The sequence below is a fragment of the Canis lupus genome, chromosome 2 (assembly GCF_003254725.2).
Source record: "Canis lupus dingo isolate Sandy chromosome 2, ASM325472v2, whole genome shotgun sequence".
NCBI lineage: Eukaryota > Metazoa > Chordata > Mammalia > Carnivora > Canidae > Canis > Canis lupus.
The window spans coordinates 6,104,568-6,124,173 of NC_064244.1; the positions used below are offsets into that span (position 1 = coordinate 6,104,568).

The 19,606-nt window shown below is 37.6% G+C and overlaps 1 protein-coding gene across 4 annotated transcripts in view; it reads right to left on the reverse strand.

The window, feature by feature from the left end:
- The window catches only part of MYO3A (myosin IIIA), a 240,351-nt gene that overhangs the window by 157,177 nt on the left and 63,568 nt on the right, over nt 1-19,606 (reverse strand). For all 4 annotated transcript variants that reach the window (XR_007403741.1, XM_025463908.3, XM_049096892.1 and 1 more), the window contains exons 7-10: nt 18,470-18,546; nt 15,359-15,504; nt 12,136-12,201; nt 8,527-8,682 (exon numbers count right to left, since the gene is read on the reverse strand). Coding sequence is in view for 3 of the 4 variants with exons in the window: in XM_025463908.3 (XP_025319693.1) it covers nt 8,527-8,682; nt 12,136-12,201; nt 15,359-15,504; nt 18,470-18,546 (445 nt within the window). In the remaining variant the exon portion in view is untranslated. The remainder of the gene's footprint in view (nt 1-8,526; nt 8,683-12,135; nt 12,202-15,358; nt 15,505-18,469; nt 18,547-19,606) is intronic.

Below are 19,606 nucleotides of genomic sequence, written 5' to 3' on the forward strand. Positions count from 1 at the left end.
ACAGAAAATAGAAAAGAAGACTACACCAAGATAATCCCTAGATTTCTGGTTGGCAGAAGGAATTGAGTGGTGGTGTCATTAATAAGAAAGGGACCAAAGTACTAATTTTGGACGGGACAGCATAAATTCAATTTTGGACATGTTCAGTTTGAAGTGTCTTTGAAACTTTGAAATATTCACGCAGATACGGGAATCAAAAGAGTAGTTATTATAAGAGCAGCCAGGATAAGCTTTTTAAAAGTCCCACATATTAGGGGAAATGAGTATAACGTTCCAAAGGGTGAATAATTCTCACAAAGACATAGTTATACCCATTAGAGAAAAATTATCAAGCCCAGAAAATAGAGAATAAAATAGAATCACGCATTGTATCCCACTGAAAAAACCCTATTATTACCTCCCACTGATTTTTCTGCTTCCTTTTTTTATTTCTTTTCTTTTTTTTGTAAAATCAAAATCCCTTTCAACTGAAATTTACATGACATAAAGCCTTATATCTAAATAAAGAATTGACAGCTTGAAACAGGCTTTCAGTACTGAATGGTTGTATAATTTTTTAGTTTGTCTTTCATTTGTTAATCCTTTCAGATATGTCTCAAAGTTGCCTTATATCTTGGTTTCAAAACCATATATGCTGGGACAAGTGGGGTGATTGTAAGAGCACCACAAGTACAGCTGTATTTTGGGCCTAAGAAATGACTATGTTTGGGTTACTAAATTCTTACAAATACTTTTTTTTTTTGCTTTTATTTATTTATTTTTAAAGATTTTATTTATTTATTCATGAGAGACACAGAGAGAGAGGCAGAGACATAGGCAGAGGGAGAAGAAGCAGGCTCCCTCCAAGGAACCTGATGCCGGACTCTATCCCAGACTCAGGGATCACACCCTGATCTGAAGGCAGACAACTGCTGAGCCACCCAGGCGTCCTTCCTTTTTGCTTTTATAAAATTATATGCAAAACAGAATTTACACACATCAAAGTTAATCACCACTAGCATATCCAGGGTATCAAGTAAAATATTAAGGTTACTTTGTACATAAAACAAAATACATTTTTCAAGGTAACATGCTAATAATATAACCACAAAACAAAATTCTTTAAAAGATGGATTGATTGATTTATTGATTGATTGCTAGCTAGTGAGTTGTGGGGAGGGGCCCAGGGAGAGAATCTTCCAAGCAGACTCCCTGTTGAGCATGGAATTTGACCCAGGGCTCCATCCCAGGACCAGAGCCAAAACCAAGAGTTGGAAGCTCAACCAACTGAGCCACCAGGTGCCCCACAAAATGAAATTCTGAGTTGGGATTTATCATTCAAGTGGGTACTGGGCTAGGTTTTTCCTTTATTTAAGGAATGCAAATCATACCTTAAATAATACTTTTAGGTATATGTTCAAGATATAAAAAATAAAGAATTTTAGAAACCTGTTTCCATTTTCCACATAATTCACTGCTATAGTATCTCAATATATCCTTCCTCTGTGGGAAGAAATTCCAAGATGGTTGCAAGAAAGCATTCTGCCTCTCACACAGAAACTGGAAGTGAAGGATGTCTGGGTGGTTCAGTGGCTGAGCATCTGCCTTCGGCTCAGGGAGTGATCCTGGGGTCCAGGGATCAAGTCCCACATCGGGCTCCCTTCAAGGAGCCTGCTTCTCCCTCTGCCTATGTCTCTGCCTCTATGTATCTCTCATGAATAAAGAAAAAATAAAAAAAAGAAAGAAACTGGAAGTGAGGGAGAAGCAAGTGTTTCTCACTTCATTTCTTCACCTGTACAATATGGATCTATGATCTAAGCATAGGGAACCAGATGGCCTTGTATGGAACTTAGAATCTTGAGCGACAGAGCTCAAGGTCAGTTTACAAACATTTTGAAGTGGTTGTGGCATTTAAGAAACCAGTGTTGCCGCAGGACTTGGAGTGGAGAGCAGGTATCAGTGGTGGCTTCCTAGGCAGTTCTTGGGGAAAGCTAGTTGAGGCTTCCTTTGTTTCATACCTAGGCCTGGCTCTCTGCCTTCCTCTCAATCCCCTGAGCCATTCAGTATTTTTCACTCAATTGCTTTTCTTCTTAAATTGGCTTGTATTGTTTTTAGTCAAGAATGCTGAATAGTACATTTCAATTACAAATGCCTTTTATCTATTCACATTAAATTATGCAATTGAATACTTTAAAATACTGGATTCAAGAGCCAAACTTTTCTTTTATAATTTAAAGTTCTCATGGATTCAGTCTGCCCTGTAACACTGTCAATTTAACTTTGGTGAAAAACACATTTCCATGGCTGGAGAGTCTGTCACAGAAGCAGTTGCTGCCTGCATATGCTTCTTGATTCCTCAGAGCAGGTGAGTAAGTTATGAGAGTGACCTGTTATATATATATTCAGGCCTTGACTTAAGATACAAAGTTCTTGTATCCATCCCACAGTGCCTTCTAACACTGCCCCTTGCCGTTATCAGGAAATTTAAAGTACTCAGTTTGTATTCAATTTATTTTAGGACAGTCTTCTTTAAAACTGAATTATGATTCTTTAAGAATTATCCAGCCAAAGACATATATCAATCTGATTTCACAGGTTAATGTCACATACAAAAAAACAAAAACAAAAACAAAAAATGTAGGGCAGCCCGGTGGTTCAGTGGCTTAGCGCCGCCTTCAGCCCAAGAAAGGATCCTGGAGACCCAGGGTTGGGCTCCCTGCATGGAGCCTGCTTTTTCCTCTGCCTGTGTCTCTGCCTTTCTCTCTCTCTCTGTGTCCCTCATGAATCAATCAATCAACCAATCAGTCAATCTTAAAAAAAAATGTCAGCTTTGAATAGCTATGTTGATTTAGCACAGATTTTGGATCAACCTTACAAATGCTGGGATCAAATAATTCCACCTGATATTGAAGACTACTTCCCCCCCACCAATATGTTGCCAGTGGCGCCCCGCAGCCTCTCTCCTTTCACCAGAGTATGTTTCACTCTTTTCATGGACTAAGATCCATGGTCAAAAGGTGTTGTGCATTAATGATCCAAACTCTACTCCCATCTCCTCCAAATATATACTTGTGAAACACAGAATATTTGTTTGAATATTTTTAAGTAGTATTAAAACAGCAAAGACATTCTTGAAAGCAAGATGAGCATTATAGTGGACCAAACAGGTCAGATACACCCTGGACAAGAGGGCAGAAACCACAGGCTGACACAAAGCCCAGGACCAGAAAAAGGCGGAAGAGGCTTGGAAGGTAAAGGAAACAAAATGCCCCACTCACAATGAAGGCCTTGACCTAGGCTGGCGAGAGAGAATGCAGCTGAATGTGGGGAAGGGATGTCTCTTACCTGGAAGAGAGCATTGGAAAAATTCTGCATCTTCTTCCTTTTATGGAGCCAAGTGCCTGCAATGACAAGAGGAATCACAGACACAAGGTCTACTTCCCACTGGTTCAGTGACCAAATCTATAATGCCCTCCAAATCCTATTGGGCAGAAGGGCTCCTGAAGCCAGATTATGGCAAAAGCAAAGCTTCCAAAAAAAAAAGAAGAAGAAGAAGAAGAAGAAGAAGAAGAAGAAGAAGAAGAAGAAGAAGAAGAAAATGCAGAAGGAAAGAAAAAGAAGAACAAAAACCCTTCCTGTTCATGGTGGCAGAGCAAACCAAAATTCTAAACCCCAGAAGAAAACCAAATATTAAGGGAACAAATGAACTCAATAATCAGGACAACTCATCCGTTTTGAAATGCAAATCAAGAAATGACTATTAAAGAGTCTACAGAGACAAAGAAAAGAACCACATTCACAAAAAAAGAAAAAACAAAGTAGCCAGATATGAATAGCCAGAAATAAAGTCAGATATAAATAAAGAATAAATGTTTACAGAAAGTAAGAAATTCTAGAAATAAAAATAGAGCTGTTGACAGAAATATCAGCATGAAAAATACGTATTCAGGGTAACTCTAGACAAGTCCTAAGAATTAGTGAATTGATAAACAATTCTGAAGAAATCATCCCAAAAAAAGCAGAAATTAATAAATGAATGACAAACATAAAAGAGAAAGTATACATGAGGTATACAAGACACTGCAATATTTATCTCTTAGAAGTAGAAAATAAAAAGAATAAAAGAGGATCAATATTTAACAGAATAATGACTGGAAATTTTCCACAATTGGGTGAAACAGAAGTTCTCACATCGAAAAAAAAAAAAAGTTCTCATTTCGAAGACATATTCTGAATTCTTAACAGGATAAACAAGAATCAATTTTGTGATTCAGAAATACAAGTGTTGAGCCTAATGCAGTACCCAATCTATAGTTGTTTTCAATAATTTTTTTTCCTTAATCTCTGGAACTTGGAGCAACAGGCTTAGAATCTAAATATTGTGTAATTCAACCATTCTTATGATGCTTGGATGTTGGGAGGCAATTCTCCATGGGTCTCTCACATTTCTGTATGTCTTATATTAGCTTTTTTTCCAGACTGTATTTCCAAGGATGCTTGTATAGCGAACGGTCTTGGAAGTTAGAGAGAATGTCTCTCTCCAGAACAGACAGAAGTTTTGTTTGTTGAATAGGATAGTAAGATAATGTCACTCTAAGACAAACCTTGGGCAAGTTTGCCAGCCGTTTTCAAAGACTGGAGTTTTCCAAGCTCAGGTTCCTACACTGGGATGCAAACCCACTGTATACACCCATCCACTTAGGTCATTTCACATCAGCCCTAGCACATGTGGGGCAAGAACAACCAACATGAATATAAAACTCATGTTGTTAGCTTAACAAGAGTAGTAAAGCCCTTTGTCTCTGATCCTGGCATCTCGTATCTTCTGCCAATATGCAAGAAACTGGAAGGTCAACTATGAGCTTACAAAAAAAAGTAAAATCTCAAATCTTCCATAGTTCTTGACATAGTTCTTGAACACCCTACACAGTGCTGGTACACTTCAGTTTCTGTTCTTTTTGTTTGTTTGCTTGTTGTTTATCTGCTTGCTATGGAAAGAATGGGGTCATGGCCAACCATGGAACTGAATTCACACAAAGAAAGGATGAACATGTATGAGCCCACGGCCACCTACTCACTGTAAACTACACGCCTGCTTCCTTCTTTTCTGCAATGCATTCCACTCACAACGTAACGTTTCCTCATTACAGGAATATGAGTTCTGTCTCTCCAGCAAGGCTGTAAACTCATATAGGCAGACTATTACCTCCAGAGATGTCTATCGTCATTACTCTTTTTACTCATGTGAATAAAGCCTGGGTTTAGGGATCAGGATTTGAATTCCAGCTAAGCCATTCATTACCTGTGTAGCCTTGCACAAGTTAATTAGCCTCCACAAACTTTGGTTCTTCTTAGTTGTGAAAATGGGGCATCCTAGAACACTTCCCTCAGAGCTATTGTAAAATCACATGAGATAATAGAAAGTCCTAATGTCTGGCACTCAGGCATTAAGCAAATAGCAATGAAACATGTAACCCTTGACAGGAATTCAAACAGAATTATCTTTTAAGTCATGCACTATTTTTTACTCACTTCTCCTAACTTAGCCCTAAATAGTGATATGCTCCTGAAATGGAACTAATAGAATTCTCAAGAATCAACTGAAACTATAAAAGACTACTCTTTGACTTAGTACTGTCTCTAGGAATTTATCTTAAGGAAACAATAAGGGATTCATGTGCAGTTCTGTTCATGAGTGTTACTTATTAGAGTTAAAAATAATTAGGAACTTGGGACGTCTGGGCGCCTCAGGGATTGAGAGCCTTTGGCTCAGGTTGTGATCCCGGGTCTGGGAATTAAGTCCTACATTGGGCTCCCTGCAAGAAGCCCACTTCTCCCTCTGCCTATGTCTCTGTCTCTTTCTCCGTGTCTCTCATGAATAAATAAATAAAATCTTTAAAAAAAAATTAGGAACAACCTAAATGTCTAATGATAGAGGATTATTTAAATCAATTATTGAACAGTCATGCAAGGTAATGTCTGCAGCAATTAAAAAGATCTGTCATAGAATATGAATGACATAGATTTAATGACATGAATATTCACTATTTAGTGAAAAAAAGCAGGTTCCAACAATCAATCAATGGAAGAGGATAGCGAGTCCAAATAAACTCACTTCATACAGTCACTTAACCTATAAAAAGGAGGCAAGAATATACAATGGGGTAAAGACAGTTTCTTCACTGGTGTTGGGAAGGCTGGACAGCTACATGTAAAAGAATGAAACTAGATCATTTTCTTATACCATACACAGAAATAAGCTCGAGATAGATTAAAGACCTAAATGTGAGACCTGAAACCATAAAACTAAAAGATAACATAGGCAGTAGTCTCTTGGACATTGGCCTTAGCAACATATTTATGGATACATTTCCTCAGGCAAGGAAAACAAAAGCAGAAATAAACTATCAGGACTGCATCAAAATATAAAGCTTTTGCACAACAGAGGAAACCATCAACAAAATGAAAAAAGCAACCTACTGAATGGGAAAAGATATATGCAAATGATATATCCAATAAAGGTTTTAATACCCAAAATATAAAAAGAACTTATACAATCCAATACTAACAAATAAATTAGGAATATGGATAATAATGTCAAAACTCGAACTTATCTAGTAATTACATGTTGTTTTCTTTCTTCCTGATTAAAAATGGGAAGAAGAGACGCCTGGGTGTCTCAGTGGTTGAATATCTGTCTTTGGCTCAGGTCGTGATCCTGGGGTCCTGGGATGGAGTCCCGCATCAGGCTCCCTGCAGGAAGTCTGCTTCTCCCTCTGCTTATGTCTCTGCCTCTCTGTGTGTCTCTCATGAATAAATAAAATAAAATAGGAATAAGACTTGAATAGACATTTTTCCAAAGATATTCAGATGGCCAACAGATACATGAAAAGATGCTCAAGATCTCCAATCATCAGCAAAATTAAAATCAAAACCACAACAAATATCACCTCGTACCTGTTCGAATGGCTAGAATCAAAAAGACAAGAAATTAAAGTGTTGGTGAGGATGTAGAAAAAAGGAAATACAAATCAAAACCATAATAAATACCATCTCACACGCAGAAGAATGGCTACAATCAAAGAGACAAGAAACAAGTGTTGCTGAAGATATGGAGAAAAGGAACCCTCACACACTGTTGATGGGAATATTAACTGGTGTAGCCACTGTGCAAAATGTATGGAGGTTCTTCAAAATATTAAATATAGCAATACCATACAATCCAGTAATTCCACTACTAGGTATTTACCCAAAGAAAATGAAAACGCTGGGGATCCCTGGGTGGCTCAGCAGTTTAGCGCCTGCCTTCGGCCCAGGGTGTGATCCTGGAAACCCGGAATCAAGTCCCACATCACGCTCCCTGCATGGAGCCTGCTTCTCCTTCTGCCTGTGTCTCTGCCTCTCTCTCTCTCTCTCTCTCTCTCATGAATAAATAAAATCTTAAAAAAAAGAAAATGCAAACACTAATTTAAAAGATATATGCACCCCTGTGTTCACTGTGGCATTATTTACGATAGTCAATATATGGAAACAACCCAAGTGTCTGTGGAAAGGTGAACAGATAAAGAAGATACGGTACACACACACACACACACACACACACACACACATAAATGGAATATTACTCAGCTATAAAAAGAATGAGATCTTGCCATTTGAATAACATGGATGGACCTAGAGGGTATTATGCTAAGTAAAATAAACTCAAAAGAGACAAATACCATATCATTTTACTTATATGTGGAATCTAAAAAACAAAACAAATAAACCAACAAACAAAAACCCCAAAACAGACTCATAAACACAGAGAACAAACTGGTAGTCACCAGAGGGGAGAGAGTATAGGGGGATGGATGAAATAGGTGATGGGGATTACAAAGAAAAAAACAAAACCAGGCTCCAGAACACATATAAGTAAATTCCAATTTTTAAAAAATGTGTATTGATTTATAAGATACTAAAAGGTTATAGATTAAAATGTAATACTTGATTGATTTTGTTATATACTTCTCTATCTTCTAAACTCCTTGAAATAAACATATATACTATTTATAATAAGTAAAAGGCACATTCAATATTGTATAAACTATATATAACAGATTATTAGATATCCAAATAGGAAGTAGGATAATGATATTTAAAATGATTTTTGAATGCAGCTAAGCCAGAAAAAATGATACCAAGAGATAATACTTATCAGAAAGTCTTTCAAAGTTTATGTTCCTTTTTAAATCTCAAATCTAAGATACCTTAACTTTACAGAAGAGCAGAAAACACAAGAAAATATATGCCAATACTAACCATCTACTAAAGTTTACATTCTTTCTTCTGGTGAAGTTCTTTAGAAATGCTGTGAGCAATGTTACCAATACTGGGATGCAACTCAACTGTGAATTCAGTTTACATGCAAGTATCCCCTTATCTCTGAACCACAAGGAACTAATTCAAATGAGGTCTTTTCTCGCCTTCACAACAATTGCATTATAAAATAGTTCAGCGTTGTTAGACGATGTTTGGACTTCGTGAGTGAAGATGTTATTGGATTACCTGGCCTTTTCTGTGCCTCCCATGCCTTGATGAATGTCAATGAATTCCATTAGTTGTTTTTGCAACATCACATCTTTGCCCTCGATTTGAGTAATGAATTTATGCTGTAAAAGATCGGACACCGTTGGACGCTTTTCATAATCTTTAGTCAAGCACCTGCACTGGCCAAAAAAAAAAAAAGAAAAAAGAAAAAAGGAAGAAAGAAAGAACATGTAATTACTAGATAAGTTCGAGTTTTGACATTATTATTCATATTCCTAAAAACTACTATAACACAAGAAAGCAATGCTCCTCACAAATGCTCATCCTGAGCAGCATATCTCAAAAAACGTTACACTGCAATATGATGAAATGCATGTTTGTGAAAGAGTACACATCTGTGAGCAATGCTACTGCAGAGTTACCAGTTTCTGACTCAACTCCACTCCCTAGGGCTCCAGCAAGCATTTTGGCCTAGTGGTAATTAAATGAGGCCTCCCCTGCAAAGTCTCCTTTACAAGTCAGTAGCTAAAGAATGAGGCATTGAAGTCATTACAGTTTGAAAGCTTATCTAAAATTAAAACAAACTTTTCTGTTTCCCTCCCCTAATACTTTTAAAGGCTTCTCAATTGATCTATTTCTTTCTACGTGATAAAACTGCTAAGCTATCTGAGGAGGCTAATAATGTTCTGGGGATGTTGAAACTTCACATCAGGGGATATTTTTTGTCATTCTCTCTCTCTCTCTCTCTCTCTCTCTATATATATATATATATATATATACACATATATATCTCACAGGTACTAAAGCATGCCACACCTATCAGTAGGCTCAATGAGATCATTGCATGAGAAAGGATAAAGCTAGTGAGAACACCTGAAACAGCAACATGGGAGGGACATTTGAACAAAGAGGACATTTAATCAGCCACAACAGAGGTCTTCAAATATTTGGAAGAGGGATTAGACTAGCTTTCTGTGGTTACAAGAGACAAAGAACCCAGGATCAATTCGTGGAATTAAGAGAGAAACAGATTTCAGGTCAGTATAAGGAAGAACTTTTCAATACTGAGGCTTATCAGAGTTAGAATGGGTTGCACTGGGGATGATCACCTTTATTAGGGATGAGGATATCCTGATGGGATGACCACTCAGCACCCATGTTCCAGAAGGATTTACACTCTGGGTATGGTTTGGGCTGTATCAATTTCTAGTATTGTTCCAACCCTGAGATTCAGAGGAGTTATGGTTGTGAGACAACTGGTCAGAGCTCAGCTGGCACTTGGGGACATAGAAAAAGAAAAAAAAAAAGAGAGGAAGAAGAAACCCATGGCTTGACTAGGGCATTGGCATTTCTAATCTATACTGTTGCTCTCCCTGGGGATGATAATTTGGCAATTTCTTTTCCTGGGCTTAACCAGTAACATATTTCCCAGGGATGGTAAAATATGTTAAGGAATAAGGATGACAGTATCTGAAAATAAGAATAAGTGCTCTTAGCGTCCATTTAGCTTAACAGAATGCATGCACTTCTGACATCTGCAGCACTCGTTCGATCGATTGATTATAGTCACATATGAAATTATTTGATCCAAGTAAAACTGTATCAAATAGCTGGTATGTACCAGGCACTCTGCCGGACACTGGCATTACAGTGACAAGTGAGGCACATTCAGCGCCCTGCAGTTATTCACTGTCTAGCTGGGAAGAGAGACATCTAAACAGGCAGCTAAGCAAAAGTGGCAGGGTTACTAATGGAAGAGGAACAGAATCCAGTGATAGCACACAGGACAGGATACTAACCAGCTGCCTGGAGAAAATCAGGAAATGTTTCTCGGAGGTAAAATGGTGTGACACATGTCAACGTCACCACGTTCCACTGAGGATCTGTGTGGAGGGACCGCAGACGTGGGGGGGAATTACGAATTGTGGGGAGACCTTCAAAGTTACCAGGGGTTCTCCCAAGACATATGAAATCTGACTGCACTTTATCAAACACTCTGTAGTGCACACAGTAGATACTCAGTAATATATGCTTATGCGAAATCCGGGGAGCAAAGTGGACTCTCAATCCTTGGGTTTTCACACCCCTGGAGTCCCAGGATCGAGTCCCACATCGGGCACCCTATATGGAGCCTATTTCTTCCTCTGCCTATGTCTCTGCCTTTCTCTCTCTGTGTGTCTCTCATGAATAAATAAAATCTTATAAAAAACAACACCCAATGATTGTAGTACATCTATAACTAGTTCCTTCACTTTCTTTGCCCTTTCTACATTTTGAGTGGTATCTGACACTTGTGATTTTTTTTAAGATTTTATTTATTTATTTGAGTTATTTGAGAGAGAGAGCAAGTGAGAGAAAGAGAGAGCATAAGGAAGTAAGGGGCAAAAGGAGAGGGAAGAGCAGAGGAGCCGACTCCCCACTGAGCAGGAAGCCTGGGGGGCGGGGAGGATCCTCTGGGGTCCTGACCTGAGCTGAAGGCAGATGCTTAACAGACAGAGCCATCTAGACACCCCTTATATATGTAAGCTTAATGTCCCCTGCCTCCTATTTATAACCTGGGGTCATCCTCCGCATTAGCATCGTCATTGTCGTTGTCGTCATCATCATCATCATCATCATTTATGATGACATAAAAAGATTTTGAAAACAAGTTCATGGAACAGATATTTAAAAACTGTTGACTCATATCTTCCAGCCGATTGTCCAGAGGCACTACACTTATGCTAAATATTTGTCAAATTAAAAATGTTCACCACAGGGCACTTTGGCTCAGGTCATGATCCCAGAGTTCTGGGATCAAGTCCCGCATCAGCTCCCTGCTCAGCAGGAAATCTGCTTCTCCCTCTACTCTTTTTTTTTTTTTTTTTAAAGATTTTATTTATTTATTCATGAGAGACACACACAGAGAGAGAGAGGCAGAGACACAGGCAGAGGGAGAAGCAGGCTCCATGCAGGGAGCCCGATGTGGGACTCGATCCCGGGTCTCCAGGATCACACCCCGGGCTGCAGGTGGCACTAAACCACTGCACCACCGGGGCTGCCCTCTCCCTCTACTCTTAATCCCTGCTTGTGATCTCTCTCTTACTCTCTCTCAAATAAATAAAATCTTTAAAAGAAAATGTTCACTGCATTTCAAATACATAAGGATTTTATTGATACAATTATCAGATTCACCAATTGCAATGAAAATTCCTTTGATGGGAACAAGTGATGCAGATAAATGAAGGGTTAAAAATACTGATTGAATAGATGGTAGGTGAGGAGGGGGACATGCAGAGGCCACAGCTTGCAAAAGGCAAGTAGACGGAAGGATGTGTTCATGGACAAGGAAGAAACCTCAGAAGAATAACTATCTTTAGGCGAATGAACATGACCCTAAAATCATTATTTGAGGAATAATGGATTCACTGAACATTCAGAGGACAGTACAAATGCTGGTTTTCAAGACAATAATGGAAACCCTCTGGGGCTGTTCAACAGATAAGAAATGAGGAGGAGATTCAGAAGCTTAGAGGAAAGGTTGTAAAAGGCACATTTCAAAGTTCTAGCAGGATGGTATCCCTTTGTTTTTAAAAAACACTCCGTTGAAAAAAAAAAAAAAAAAAAAAACACTCCGTTGTTACTCACTTGCTAATGAAGTCATTGAATTCTGCTGACCAGATCTCAGGCTGCCTTAGTTTGGGGGGTGGATTCCTAGAAAAATAAGCATCAAGGTTGGATTGTGCACATTGGTCAGTCAGTGCAAAATCAGAGCAGGACAGACTGGTGCATCACTGCAATCAGGTTCTGCTAGGCATTATCAAGCATGACCACAATTTTCCAATTCAAAGACAGATAATTAGTTATTAATCATTCTTCATATAAAATGACAGCTTCCTTGTTTCTCTGAAAGCACTTCATATACAACCCAATTTTTCTAACTGATCATTTTTTTCTTTTAACGAATCTTTTTGCTTTTACCTGAGTGCCCTAGAGGCAAATATCAATACTTGGCAAAGCAAAAACAGCAAATACTGGGGAATTATTTTTTGTTTGTTTGTTTTTTACTTTGAGTACTGGAGAAGCCTCATGAGGAATATCCAGAGTACACAGAGGTGACCTGAAAGGTGTGTCATTCCGAATACGAGGGAAACTGTAGCAGACAGGGGCATAGTAGAATGCCTTTTGGAGTTGTTCTGTTGTTGCTGGAAACAAAGTTACAAAAGTAAGGAACTGGAAAATATGATTAGCTATAAAGCTCTGAATGCCACTTAAAAGATTTTGTTACCAGTTCCCTTTATTTCTAGGCCAAAGAAGACTTTTTCTTTTTTGGCATGTTCATGAATAGGAAGGCACATCACTTGGAAATGAGGTTGATCTAACTCTGTAATCAAGCAGCATTGATCAACCATGATAGCTGAATTTGCTGAAGTATGGCTTTACACTAATCCTTAACAGCTCTTTGTTTTCATTAGTGGAATGGAAACACTTTGTCTTCAGTTCTGCATTACTCCTTAAATAGCTTCTAATGAAATTAGTGTACAGTTTGTATAGGCTCATTAAAGAAAAGTGCAGCCACTCATCTTCCCTGGATCACGCCTCGAGCTCATTGTACAATTCTTAGGACTATTTGAAGATTGCTGATTTGCACATTAAAAGAAGGAATTCTCTTTCCCAGTAGTCTTGTTTTTGTTTCTTGCCCTCCTAAAAATTTCCTTTCTTGGAGATTTACTGGCTTGCTTTGGGTATAACAAAGTTTTGATGATTTTAAAACATTCGGATTAGGTATGTTTTCAGATCCCGTTTTTTTCTAATTATTTCTACAGTTAGTGTTCTAAGACCTTCATGTTAGAGACATACTGGTGGCAGAAGTAAGAAGAAGTAAGTTAAGAGTGATGAGGGAACAGAAAACTGCTGAGGACAAAGCACAAGCTGACACCCTGCAAACCTCCCGGCTTCCCAATTCTGAGGTGGATTAAGTGTGACATTCCTCCTGGGACCTCCCAACTGCCTTCATGTTCATGCGTTACTAGAGGGAAAAATAACCTTGCCTTGACAATGGCAAGGCCTCCAATATCCTGTGAGTCCTCTTTGGCATATGAAAATCCTTTTGAAACCTCTCTTTTCCTTACCTCCCCCAACTCCCAAGTATATAATCAGCCACCCCTCACAAGTCCAGGACAGCAGCTCTTTCTACCCACAGGACCTGTCCCCAGGCTTTAGTAAAACCACCATTTTGCACCAAACATCTCAAGAATTCTTTCTTGGTCATCGCTGCAGGCCTCACCCCACCAAACCTCACCTATATTACAGAAGCACCTGGCTCACAGGTACAATAAACAGCAGCAGTGTCCTCCTTCCTCCATCTGGTGTCATCACCAAGAATAACCACGTCCAACTACTTATGGCAGCTTAAACCATAATTAAAATGGCTCAAGAAGTTATAGGGCTTCATCTTACAGATGGAATGACAGTGGGAGTTAGGAAACAGATTTTTTTTTCTTTAAATTTAATGAAATATCTTAGACCTGGTATATGGCAGGTTTTGTTTTTTTTGTAATCTTGTTTCCCCACTTACCAAATAAACAGTATATTTTACAAACAGCTAGGCCTGAGATTTATGTTGAAATTGTTATGTAAAGGATGGTAAGACACTATAATTCAGAACATATATATCAGACAGGAAGTTCAAAGATAAAATTAAAAATACATTCAAATTCTTTGGTCTTATACTAATTTAAATACATGCCAAATATTCCTAAAGGACCCATTTAGACATGAATATAACATATTGGCATTACTTCTTTAGGAGGAGAACTATTCCCAAGGGGTTTATATATATGATTCCATGTGCTATAGGCACTAGGATGACGCAATTTGTTTCATAAAACTATATAACATACCACCCTACCACTGCCCTGGACCCCTGTCACCATAGGCCTTGGGTATGCATTCCATTGGGATTATAGTACCAGGTACAATCCTTTAACACAGTCCTTAAAAGATAACACATATATAATAACAATAGGCAGTCTTTTCACATCAGTTTCCTGAAACATCTAGGAACTACCCCAAAAATACATAAAAATAGTCTTTAATTAGTAATAGGATAAAGAAGGGAAAGAGTGTTAATATACACACTGAAGGGGAGGAGTCTACATAGATAGGAAAGTGCTTTCATGGCTTCAAAGAGATTATTCTAAGTTTACTGTTTTATATTAATGTGTTCAAATATTAACATATTTAAAGTCATTACTATTTTATCAGCAAATTTTGTATATAATTTTATTAATAATATCATTTGAAACTTCCAAAGTCTTAGCAAGTAGTATAAAATTATTGGATTGATAGAGTGAAACAAAGCCAATCACTATTGCACCAACTGTGGCCTACAGCCTTCCTAAAAAATTTGGGAATAGGGGCAGCCCGGGTGGCCCAGGGGTTTAGCGCCTGCCTTCAGCCCAGGGTGTGATCCTGGAGACCAGGGATCGAGTCCCACATCAGGCTCAGCATCAGCAGGGAGCCTGCTTCTCCCTCTGCCTGTGTCTTTCCTCTCTCTCTCTCTGTCATGAATAAATAAATAAAATCTTTAAAAAAAATTGGGGAATGGAGGAAGAGTGGGAGAACTACTGCCTTCTGAGATCAAATCCTTGCCAAAGGAAGACTTCTGAGGATCAAGAGAAAGCTTTTACTTGGACCAGGGAAACGAAGCCACTGAATAAACACATTGTCTCAGAAGAGGCAGAATGATATTCCAGGCCACTGTGCTCTCAACTTGCTGAAATATATTGAATATTTCCCTAATGAGCACTCACTGGCTGGAGTAAGTAAGATGGGCTACAGATACTGTACCCCATGTTAGTCCTCTGACCTTGGTATTTTGAAAAGTGCTCTCATGGGATGCAGGTCGGCCAGTGGAGGATCTCCATCCCCTAGCTCGATGGCTGTGATCCCCAGGGACCATGTGTCACACCTGGCATCATAAGTGGTATCCAATTGCTGTTCACATGCAATCACCTAGTAGAAAATGAAGAAAAAAAAAAAGGTGAAGTTTTTGAGTTTAGCAAGCATTGTAGCAAAAGCAAGCATAAAAGTCCTAAGTTTTATATCAAAAATTCATGTGACAAATATTCCATTTTAGTCATAATAGCCCCAAGTGAAAACAACGCAAATGTCCATCAACTGGCAGGGGATAAACAAAATACTGTGTATACATATAACAGAATTCTATTCAGTCATCAAAAAGAATGGGCTATTAATACATGTTACAACATGCATAAACACCTCTAAGAGAAAGAAGCCAGACACAAATGGTATGATTCCATTTGCATGAAATGTCCAGAATAGGCAATTCTATTGACAAAAAGCAAATTAGTGGTTACCCAGTATAGGAGAACTTGGAAGGAGATGAGGAGTGACTGTTAAGGGGTTTCTTTTAGGGGGTAAGAAAATGCTCTCAGATTAGGCTGTGGTGATAGCTGTACAACCCTATAAACATACACCTAAAAATCATTAAATTGCACATGTCAAATGAGTTCATTCTATGATATGTGAATTTTATCTCAAAGAAGCTGTTAAAAATGAAAAAAGACATTCATATGAATGTCCTGTTGTGTATCTTTGTCTTCCTTAGTATAAAAATGTATTTTGCCTCACCAATTTTTTCATTATCTGATGGCTTCATACATGTGGTCTGGGAATATCTTGCCAAAAGCTTGGGTGAATTTATGTCCCAATTTGCCTAAGATATCCTTGGTTTATGCTTTCCTAGAGTTATTATAAATACCATCCCCTTGGGCACCTGGGTGGCTCAGTGATTGAGCATCTATCTGCCTTTGGCTCAGGTCGTTTGGTCCTGGGATAGAATCCTGCATTGGGCTTCCCACAGGGAGCCTACTTCTCCCTCTGCCTATGTCTCTGCCTCTCTCTGTGTCTCTCATGAATAAATAAATAAAATCTTCCAAAAAAAATACCATCCCCATTTTCTCTGCAAAGTGTCATGGCTTGTAAATTATATGGTCACTATTGTCACTACTTCCCTTACCCTTTTTATCCTGACAGACTCCAGCTTGGGAAGGATGGCTTTATGTAACCAACTAATGCTACAAATGCTACGTTTGAACTAGAATTTAATTTTAAAATGTCAAATCAAGAATTTCACTTTTCAACTCATAATTAAATGATCTTGCCTCTGAGGCCCTAAAAACACTAAAATAATTCTAAGCCATTAATTATGGAGAATATATTAAATTTTATTTACCTTGCTGCTTTCTAATTCTAAGAGATTTGTCATTAATAACATAGAGCTGATATATATGCTATGCCTTCATGAGCTAGAGAGCTGGTTATTCAAAATACGTACACCTCAACAATTGTAGATAAATGGAAATTTATTGAAATATTGCCAATCATGCATAAGTTGGAATATGTTTATTGCAGAAATGAGTATAATATGCACAAAATCGAACATAAACATATTGACATGACAGCTTGAAAAGACCACACTGAACCTATCTTTTTTATGTAACATCCATTGGCTTGTTAAGCAGAAAAGCACTTTCAAATCCTGTTTGTGCTATAGGAGGCTTACTAACAATAGATAATGACTTACCAGTAAAATGACAGTCTGGTAATTGCATATTAAAGAGTGTCGATTTTAATTATTAACTCATTTAATACTCTAGTAATTAAATTTTAGATAGATCAAAATCTTTTATTTATAGAGTGGTTCTAAGGTCCATTAATCAAAATTGCTTTTTTACTAAAAGTAAACTTAAACATATAACAATGGCTTTGTTACTGTAACATGGAAAATATAAAGCTAGACTATTAAATATTTAATATTAATCAAATAGTAGTTATTACATATTATAGTATTTATTATGTACATTGTTAATATACATAAATAAGCCACACTTTAATATTATCCCTATATTTTATTAATCTCTCATTTTTTAAATGTTTTCATAAGCTTTTAAAACACTAGTAATATATCAGAACAAACTGAAGAAGCTCTCGCTTTGAGGTTCTCTCATTCAATTTTATTTCTGTTTATATGACTGACTACACTTCCTATTTTTATTCCAAGATGTACACCCTTTAAAATTTTTTGAATACACTGGATTTTTTAAAAGGTTCTTAAGATAATGTATCCTTTCTCCATGTTTTATATTCCATTTATATTTTACTTTTTTTGCAAGTAATAATTGAATTAGTATTAAAATAGAAACAGCACACAAGGGTTTAATGCTCAAACACATTTAATTCTAAGATTTTGCAATATTAATGTAGTATTTGAACCACTTCTCCTCCCTTCACTCCTTAGAAAATGGTAAATAAATAGCAGAACTTTTCCCAGAGGTTGAAGAAAGAGCTTTCAAAACATAAGTGTTCTTTACTGATAAACATAATTAAAAAGATTAAAGCATTAACAGTGGCTGTGGAGAGAAGATGGGACTCTAGAAAACTTTTTCCCTCAGCACTTTTGGCAGTTTATCCACAACTTCCCAAAGGTAATGGTTTGAAAAGAGTCTACTAAAGCTGAGCATTGTCCACAAGCAGACTGACTTAGTGGAGGAACCTGTTATACAGGTTAATAAGCAAAAATATGATCTTAAACAAAGGCTAGGGATTTTCATAATATTTCTGTTATCATGTAAAACCAGAATCTAAAATCAATAATATAGACATACTAAGCAGTTAAAAGTAAATTTAATAGAAAATCAAGAATGCAAGCAATTTCTCTTTACTTCATCTGATTCATTTGTTCAATCCTTCATTTATTCACATCATCATTCACCGCTCATTTATTAAGCACCTTCCACGTTCTTTCTAACCCATGCAAAAATCTCGCATAAAAACAACACAACTGACATTTTCTTCTGCTACATTCCAAAGCACACATGGAGATAGGATATACATGAAAAGGAAGGTTGGGAAGGTTCAAATATTACACTTGTCCCTCCTCCCAAAACTATCTGACCTCAGGAGCCATCCAAAATGGTGTTCCTACAGATGTATTCCGACGGTACCGAGTGCTGGTGAGCTGTGCAGACACACCTGGAAGAAAGACAGAACACTTCATTCCTGCATTAATTGCTCACAGAGATTCCACTTGTAGTAAATTTGCTTACGAACTAATATTAAAATTCTGTTCCTTGAAAGCTGCCATAGGACTTGAACTTCACATTAAAATATCTAAGCCAGGATTTTGTCATAGCCAAAATATAGAATGGTCCTCTTTCTGTTTCTCGTATCCAAATATCTTCATCCTTAAAGACCCATTTCAAGTTTTATTCACCTATGCTGACAGTTAATCTGCTCCTGATCACACTGACTTCTATTTTTTGACCTTCTACATTTTTAACTGTCTTTGGAGACAGTTAAAACATACTTTGGCATGTAATTGTTATTTGTTTTTTTTTTTTTAAGATTTTATTTATTTATTCATGAGACACAGAGAGAGAGGCAGAGACACAGGCAGAGGGAGAAGTTAGGCTCCCTGTGGGGAGTCTGATGCAGGACTTGATCCCTGGACCCGGGATCACAACCTGAGCCAAAGGTATACACTCAACGACTGAGCCATCCAGGTGCCCCTGTCATTGTTATTTGAATGATATGCTTCCTCCTCTACTTCCTCCTTTCTCTGCCCACTACCAAGTTCTGGTGAATTTGAGAATTTTTCTACAGTGGTATGTACATAGTAGGTTACTTGTGAATGTGGATAAAATGATTTTCCATTACATGATCACCTTCGGACAAATCATACCTGTCTACAAGTTTCAAATTAATGGTATCTATTTAATCCAACACTATGAATAGGTTCAGTTCTTTTTCTTTAGAGAGACTGCAGGACAGACTACAATGAAGAGTTATAACCAAATATTTCAATCATGTCATCCCACTAATTACACCTGGTTAGATATAATTATAACTGATCCTTAAGAAAAATAGGAATAAAGTCTCTCCTCACATTTAACAGTCCTGTTCTCCATGCAGGCAGGTCTGGTGGCCTCTGGCTGTCCAGTGCTCTTCTCCTAACCTGCTCTGAATTTGATGGGTTACATGAAAACCATAGGCTTCTACTCTCTCATTTCCCTGTTTTGAAGACTTTAGTTAT